Source organism: Strongylocentrotus purpuratus, unplaced genomic scaffold (genome assembly GCF_000002235.5).
Source record: "Strongylocentrotus purpuratus isolate Spur 01 unplaced genomic scaffold, Spur_5.0 spur5_scaffold_6, whole genome shotgun sequence".
NCBI lineage: Eukaryota > Metazoa > Echinodermata > Echinoidea > Camarodonta > Strongylocentrotidae > Strongylocentrotus > Strongylocentrotus purpuratus.
In genome coordinates, this window is record NW_022145612.1 from 29341679 (window position 1) to 29350427 (window position 8749).

The window sequence follows — 8749 nt, forward strand, 5'->3', positions numbered from 1 at the left end:
ACTTGAATTAAATTTGAATCGGCAAAGTGGATGCCACTTGATATCGCTATCGTGTTAGCATCGTGTTAGCATCGTGTTAGCTCTTTCTCTTTTTATATATATAATTTTTTTTGGTCTCTAAAGGAAATTGAAGAGGAATATAGGTTAACAGAATATTTTGGGAAAGAAATAATTTGAGATTTATAATCAAACTGGTCGAGAAAATAGTTTTTTTTTTTTTTGGGGGGGGGGGGTGAAAATATAATTTTGTTTATGTGAATATTTTTCATCTGTAAATGTGTAACTTTTGTATGTAAATGTAAAAGTTCATCGGCAAATTTATTAAGACCTGTGTTAAAATTATTTTGTTATTTTGTATACAATGTTATAAATAATGTACAATTTTTCTTTATTAGAGAAACGAATAAAAACCTATGAAAAAAAATGTAACGTGATCAGGTCATGGTTTTATCTCCTCCCACTTTCCATGCAGGCTTGTATTATATCAAAGTATGTGATCCAAACATGCAGCGGATGTCATATGTCGTACGTGTCGGTGTATCCCTCTGCAACCTATAGCTCACACTTACTAAGAGATTTCAACCGCGCCATACATATGAGCTCTCTACTTTGCATCTATTCAGCCATAATTAGAACTACAAAGACATTATTCTGCCTATAGGATCAATTCTGTGGAATATTGGAACTAACATTAACATATTTGCGAAGAATGTTTGGAGGTATTTCTACTCCGGTGTTGGTTGTTTGTCTCGCAGCCAGCGTGGCGAGATCGGCTCTGGTTCGGGGCAAGAGATCATGGGACCATCGTAAGATAATACATACATTTTTTGGAAAAAATCTTAAAGATCGTTCATCATATTGATATCAAACAACTGATAATGTGTTACAAAATAATATAAACAGTGACATAAAATATACATATTATCTATGTTAAAGGTACCAGTTCTGTCATGCGATTGCATTATGAAAGAAACGTTTTAATTAATTTTGATTAAACATCATCTGGTGAACTTTATTGCTGAATAGTATTTTTTACATTGTTATTTTTTAAATACCATATTGTTTGTTGATGAATATTTTATATTTGACATGTATAATTTTGGGAAATGGTTGTACTTTTTGCCACATTCTGCTTGTGAAATTCCCTTTTTGCATTTTCCAAACATCGATCCTTTATTGCTCAGGCAAATACAGCCTTATCAATGAGTTCATCATGATCTATATCCACTACTGTATAGGCTTATAAATTGTGGAAATTATACCCGATTCGGTTATTTCAATCAGATGTATTAATACATAGGAATTCTAGAACACCTGTAAAAAACTCGAATCTCATGTTATTTTTAACGCCAATATTACCAGCTTCTTTATTTTTATGCTAGATTACTTGACAGTTAATGCACATATCGTTTCTACAAAAACAGCATAATTTGTTTTCGTTTATTAAACCGCGATTAAAATAAAATGAATCCGATTAAAAAAATATATATATCAGGTTCAGTTCCCCCAAACTGGTCAGTACCCAGTTTATTTTGGATCAGTTGGTAAGATGTGTAAATAATGATATCTCGTTGATGCCAACAGTTGATATTACTCCGTATGGTCACTGCGGAAAGCCCAACAATCACATCTCACATGGAGGTATCAAGCTATTCCCTGTCACCGACATTGATGATCACCATGACAACTCCTGCAATGTACCGGACCCCTCCTGGCTCTTTTGTGAGCCCAAGTTCTACTGTGATGATGGGTACAAGATGAAAGGCGTCATAAATCTCTTGTGCGTGCACAATAATGTGACCGATGAATACAAGTGGGAGGGACAGATCCCAACCTGCGTTTGGAGCCAATCCGGCCATCGAGTCGTGATTTATGGTATGGAATATTATCAATCCCTCATATTTTTGATTTGTCAATTATCAATGATACTTTTCGTGGTCGAAATCAACCTATTTCCTCTTCACTCTTCATTTGTTTAATACATACATGTAAGAAATCTTCAAAGTCGGTGGGGGGGGGGGGGTCATTTTTGTTTTGTTTTGAGCCAGAAGTGATGTTTTTGTGTAAAATGATAATACCTCAGTCACACAGCCCAACCGACTCCAAATGGACTTTAAACCAACCGAGTGTTGGCCGTTGGAGGTTAATGTAATGTCTTGTTCGGTCTGCAGTCCGTCTGATGTCGGTCTCCTCGATGTGACTAAGGTAAGGGGATTAACACCCTTTTAGCTCCAAGCAGACTAATCATAATTATTGACCGTAATATGCGCCAACTTTTGTCAACAAATATATTTTCAAAAATAAACCATTAAATTGTTTTGATACATTCGTCGATGACTAAAACACGAAACGATTTGTTTTATTAAAGAAGTAGAAAAAATAACACATAAGTGCATTTTACGCAAACAAAAACGAATACAATGGGTACTATTTTTTCCCCGCTCGGGTAACAAAAGGCTCATTGAATAATTAATGGCAGATTAAAAATAACCTAACGTCGTACAGTCTAATTATTGTGAAATAGCAACATTAATTTTCGAAGACTAATAGAATAGTTCCAGTATGACTTTCAAATGGAATTTCGTTTCGCTCTTCTTTTCTCAAAACGTATTCTTAAATGAACAATGTAAAATTTAACTTTTGATACACTTTCAATTTTTTAAAACTTATTTTCAATTTTTTCTCTGACTATTAATGTGATGACATTATCTTGTTGTATTTTTTGGCGTGATATTATCATTCTTTTTTTAAAATTGTTAACGCAGTTTTAATCAAATTTTAATCCATCAGTGATAAAAAAAAAAAAAAAAGTATTATACAATTACAGAAATTTGATATTATGAAGAAAAAAATGTTAGCATGGCTTTTTTAACTGTTTAGATTGCCGCTTCATACCTATATGAAAGAACAATATTTGCACATGTGTTCATTATTTTGAAAACAACACAATAATGATAGCATTAATGTACAGAATGATCAAAAAGCGGTGAAAAACCGCTTTGCTCGTTACCAAAATATACAGACGTTTAGAACTGTTGATGTTTTTATGTCTATCAACTTTTAATTAGAAGAAGTTTGAACAAATGATTTTATGGGCCCACCAATATCTTTCACCGTGTTTCATTATACAATAATATTAATGGACGTTGCGTTGGCGTTTGACACTGGGAAACCATAACTCACTAATGGAGCTCTCACACTCTGCCGTGTAGGCCTACCGTCCACCTGCCGGGCTATTAAAAAAAAAACAGAGTCCAGAACGTTGGGTTTTGAGCGAACTTGTCCCCGGCCGCAAATTTTTTTAATAAAATAATCTTTTCGCTGTTTCGTTGCATCTTCTGACCGTTCTCACCGGGCGCATACCGGGTGTTGAACGTGCTTCTATCGTCTTCACCGCCCAGATTGACTTTTGTTGAAATTTTGGCCGTTTCCATACCGGGCCCATACCGGGTCTCGAACGTGTGCACCGGGTTTGTAGCAGCCACCTACCAGTCACTTAGCGTCCCCTCACCGCTCGGAGCGTCCTGTGAGCGAGTCCCCGGACTGCTGACGTCATGACACGACTGCCATAAATACCCCGATTTGAACGGCAACGGTCAGTCCGCTCTCCATTTTTCATCACCGTTATGTAACGGGTTATGAGCGTGTTGTGAACGTGTTCATACAGTGTGACCGTTTTCATAACGTATTCATACCGTCCTCATACCGTTCAACACCGTCCTCTTGCCGCTTACTTGCGGCCGGTGCCAGCCGGCCACAGTTTTGAACATGCCCAAAACTTTCGCCGGGTCCCACCGGGTGTAAATAAGCGCCAACGCCCTATTAACGTGTTGCCCGCTTTGATAACGAAACACCGTGTGCCCTCGCCGTTCTCCACCGTCCGCAGACATTTTCGCGCACGGTGGCACACGGTAGGCTACACGGCAGAGTGTGAGAGTCACTTAACAAAACAAACATGAGTCACATAAATCATCAAAGATAGGCCAACTATTAAACTGACTTTAATACATGGTGAAATCAGTCTGATGGATACAAATATAAACAAGAATTGTGATCGCATGTGCATGGATTCAAATTTATTTCCTGTCATCAATGTATCAAGTTTATGTATTGTTGTTGGAATGTTTCTCACCTGTGTCACCTCTAACATTTCTCTTGCAGTTGTGCCCGGGGTTGGACTACTTGTATCAGTTATCATCTTTGTAGTCTGCACCGCGCTCAGGCAAGTATCTCTCATTAAAGGGATAGTTCAACAATGTTAAATCTGAGATACACGGCCCTACGTATTACCAGTGTCTGTGATATGGTGTGATATTGAAGCCCTTCAAAAATTGCGGTTCAAAATGATCCAGAAGTGCCTCAAAAAAGTAAAAATCTTTGAGTGACCGGTTTTTACCATACTCGTTTTCCCCAATAGACTGTAATGTTATGAAAACCGTTTGGCAAATGGTTTTCAACATGTGTAATTCCAAACATAAATATCTTGATAATCAGACAGGCGATCGGCTTGTACAAGTCATGGGGTTCCTGACTGACCTTAAGGTTATAATTACCGTTGCATCATGAGCTAAATCCAGAATTTTGTTTCAGAATCTGAGACAAAGTTACCGGATCCAATTTAAAAATATTGTCTCTAGTTCAGTCATTGGTAATTGTATTATTTATCTAGTGCAGCACCGGCTACTGGTACGTAATGTAAACAAAACAAAATGTTGCATTCATATGATTCTTAACCTTTTTCTAATTTGCTCAATCCTATGTTTTTTCTCACTAACAATATCTTTATATTTTAGACAATAATGAATTAACACAACAAACAAGCAAACAAGGAAAGAAATGTTTATATGTATAGGCATATATATATATAATACATCATTATTCATGTACATCATTCTTCCTCATTCATCATAATATGATCACGTATTTGTGAGTATCAATTTTTGTTTCCATCAGTTGTTTAACTTACGAGATTTCTCAATCTATTGACTGAAATAATGAACGATTAATATCATTTTGGTTTCGACTTTTTTGTCTTTTCATTCCCAGATCATCATCGGGTTATGCTCGGTTTGGTCGCAGTGACATTTAAGTGCCCTGTGACGTCACTACTCCGAACACACATGCTAAATATGGTTCGTAAAGTGCTATCAATATACCAATACCAGTAAAAAAAAAAAAAAAAAAAAAAAAAAATCAATGACATTTTATTGTATTATAAGATGATGACGTGGATCGTAATCAAATGATTGGTTGAGAGCGTACACGTGAGTAGGCATTTATTTTGCCTAACACGTAATTTTGACAATGACCGGTCATTATCAAATGCTAATGACCGGGCATTTAGTAAAATTACCCACACTCGGTACCTTCAAAACAGTTGGACTGTTCTAAAGGTACCTTGTGTGGGTAATGTTTACTATTGCCATCACTGCTGTGTATTATTGTATACTTCCCAGGTCTTGAAGATATACACCAGTCTACTTAAGTGCTCTCGATAAAATGTAAAAAAGGACCGTCATCTGAATCATCCGAGAATCGGATATATATAAACTTTTACACTTCTCAGTGTACGGTATTATTAGACAGGTTATAAATTAAACTTTAATGTGAAATATGATTCAAGTTCACATTCATTACAACTTTTTAATTAGAGGTTACCGAAGCTGGGTATACTTTTGATACGCATTGTATAGAACTTTAAAGAACTATACATACACTGTATATATATATATATATATATATATATATATATATATATTATGTATCTGCCATAGGGCAACAGTAACATAATATACTAACTGCATCAGGAAAACCGTTGAGTATTATGGTTTGTTGGTTTGTTTTACCTGACTGCTAGAAATCATGTGTATGCTTATAAGTAAGCAACCAGGGGCGACGGCTTTAAGTCCTCTCCGATGGACTTGTTAATGAGGATTATACCAAAGGGCACTATATAGAGTTAATTTCGAACCCGGGACCTCCTGGTTACGAGACCACTGCTCTACTACGGAGCCATCGCACCTCCTTACATTGTCATCTTATTAGCTTTTCTCTGCTCTATATCAGATCGTATATATATATATATATATATTATATAGGAGTTGAGGTTACACTTATTGCAGTTTCACTAAACTTGCTTATATATATATATATATATATTATATATACTCCTTTCATTTTATTTGTGTACAAATTGTCAGGAATTTTGTCGACGTTGAATGGGTTAATTCACTCCACTTGGCGTGTTCAGAGTTTTTGTTAACTGACATGATATTATGTTACCTATCTCTTAATTCCCTCCCTCTCGTTCTGTGCATACCAACATTATGTGGAATTTATGTTCTCTTAGATTTTTAACCTCTGCCCTTCTTATGTCGATGTTTTTTTACAAACAGGTTCACAAGATGCGACCTCTCCACCTCCGCCCTACAACTTTACGGGAGCGGTGGCACCCCTGTGGCTTGGCCCGCCATCTACAGTTTAGAATAAGCCGAAATACAGAACCCAGTGAGAAGAATGCAAACATCTGATATAAATAATGCCGAAGAATACTTTAAAAATAGATTTCACTCAACTGTGACAAGTTTTACAATTTCTATCAATGACATGTGTAACTTCATACAATATAATGATCAACTGGGCATTATTTAGTTCTCTTTATAATTACTGATGACATATTGGGGATGCACAAAACGTTGTTTTTACTAGTTCATTCTGATTTGCATGAAGTTTGTATTTCTAAACAATGTCAATGAACTTACAAACAATTTGATGTAGAATTATTCATACCCTTACCAAGTTTTGTAATGTTCTAGGTATGTGAAGAAAACATTTATTTGTCCCGATTTAAAGCTTATATCTAAAATTATTTGACAATAAAGGTCAAAATTAAACCAATCCACCTTTCATTTTTTAGTTACGAAAAACACCCCCCCCCCCCAAAAAAAAAAAAAAAAAAAAAAATCAAATCAAATCAAAATCAAAATCAAAATCAATCAAATGTACAACGAGTGTGAATAATTTAGCTGTTTACTGTAGATAAGAATATCGATTTCGAATAATAGGATGTTTCCCCTTAATAATTTGAAGAAAGAAGTTGTAATGTCACGATGGTACATTACCATTGAACAGGTTGATATGAAATTGGTTTGTTGGTGTGTTTCAAGTTTTTTTTTCCGTATTATAGGTTTGGGGTTAGTTTAAGGATTACTGTTAACCTTAATATTTTATGAATTCAGCATCAAGGGATTTGATATGTACTATTTTACATGAAGATTATTGCTCTAAAGATAAAAGGGACATAAACTGTGAATTATGTCAGTTAATTCTTACTTCATCCAACTAGAATCATTGGTTGATTTAGATATAATTTACAAAGTGGTATATGTTTTTGTTTGTTTTATGTCACAGTTCTTTTGTCGTACTTATGTTGTAATATACAACTTTGAATTGGTATTTGACGTGTAAACAATATGTAGGTTGTAAAGGTTGTTGATTGCACACAATATATAGATATAATGACTGCTATTAGAGGGGTAGTTGTTTTTATAGGCTCAAGGGACGTTACATCTTGCTATCACCCCTAGGCGTGCCGAGGGGGTGATGGCAGGATGTAACATCCCCGAGAGCATAACTATAAAACTAAATATGCCTCGAATATTAAACATTCATATCTTCATATCTTTTATATACCGGATTGACAAAAAAATATCCAAAGAGGTGTGATAATAAATATTTTTCGATTATTACGACATTTTGTACTTTCTACTTCATACAACGAGTTGATCACATTCACATATTCAATAATAACAGAACCAAGGTCTCAAAAACAAGAGGGAGGGGGGAGGCCGGGAGAAAGTCGATTATAAATCTACATGATTTTTTGACTTATCAACCTCTCGGATTGAGATTTTTATAGATGAATTTTGATCCAAGAAACATTGACGCCTTAGATTTAACAAATAAAAATATGAACAAACATAGGGAGAGGGGAGGATAGAAGAGGATAGATTCAAGAAAAGAGATAGAGGGGGGAGACAGAGGGACAGGTAGAGAATAGAAGAGGGAGGGGCTACACAGAGGGAGACAGAGGAGAGGAGTTAAGGGGGACGAGTTAAAGAGCAATAGTGAGAAATAGAGAGAAGGAATCCAGGTGAAAAGGAGAAACGAAAGACGGTGAGAAAATGAAAGAGAATGAGAGGGGACAGGGAAGATAAAGGAGATAAGAGGGGGGGGGGGGGAGATAAAGAAAAGAAATGAGAAAGAAAGAGAATTAGTTTAAATGGAGGGGAGCAAAAAATGAGCCAGAAAACGGAGAAAGAGACGGTGAGAAACGGAGAAAGAGAAAACGAAAGAGAGAGAGAGAGACATGGAGTGAGAAATGAATGAATTGAGATGGGGGAAGAAATGAAGTGAGCGAGAAACGGAAAGAGACGATGAGAAAAATAGATAGAAGGGTAGATTGAGGGAATTACTAGAGAGAAGAGGGAATACAAAATAGAGGGAGGAGAGCAAAGGATGGTGAAACACAGATTAAAAGGGGAGGGGACAGAGAGAGGGGGAGAGAGAAAGAGAACAGTCCAGGAGAGAGGTACATGTTCGACAGACAGATGGTGTGTGAGAGAGGTGAAGAGAGTCAAAGAGAAAAGGGAGATTCGAGGTCGGTTAAGAGCTGAAGAGGGAGAGAGAGAGAGAGAGAGAGAGAGAGAGAGATTATTTTATAGAAGCTGGTTGCAAAAGGGCAATTTTT

General features: G+C 36.1%; 1 protein-coding gene across 1 annotated transcript; it reads left to right on the forward strand.

Annotated features, from left to right (window-relative positions):
• Window positions 1-503: 503 nt before the first annotated feature.
• Window positions 504-7710, forward strand: LOC105438140. Its single transcript, XM_031000139.1, has 5 exons — window positions 504-806; window positions 1585-1875; window positions 4162-4222; window positions 5047-5132; window positions 6396-7710. Exons 1-4 carry the CDS (start codon window positions 710-712, stop codon window positions 5087-5089), a joined length of 492 nt encoding a protein of 163 aa, XP_030855999.1. The 5' UTR covers window positions 504-709; the 3' UTR covers window positions 5090-5132; window positions 6396-7710.
• Window positions 7711-8749: the final 1039 nt, after the last annotated feature.

Coding starts and splice junctions, on each gene's coding strand:
- LOC105438140 (XM_031000139.1), top strand. CDS start 710: ATGTTTGGAGGTATTTCTACTCCGGTGTTGGTTGTTTGTCTCGCAGCC. Junction 807..1,584: donor CAAGAGATCATGGGACCATC/GTAAGATAATAC, acceptor TGATGCCAACAG/TTGATATTACTCCGTATGGT. Junction 4,223..5,046: donor GTAGTCTGCACCGCGCTCAG/GCAAGTATCTCT, acceptor TTTCATTCCCAG/ATCATCATCGGGTTATGCTC.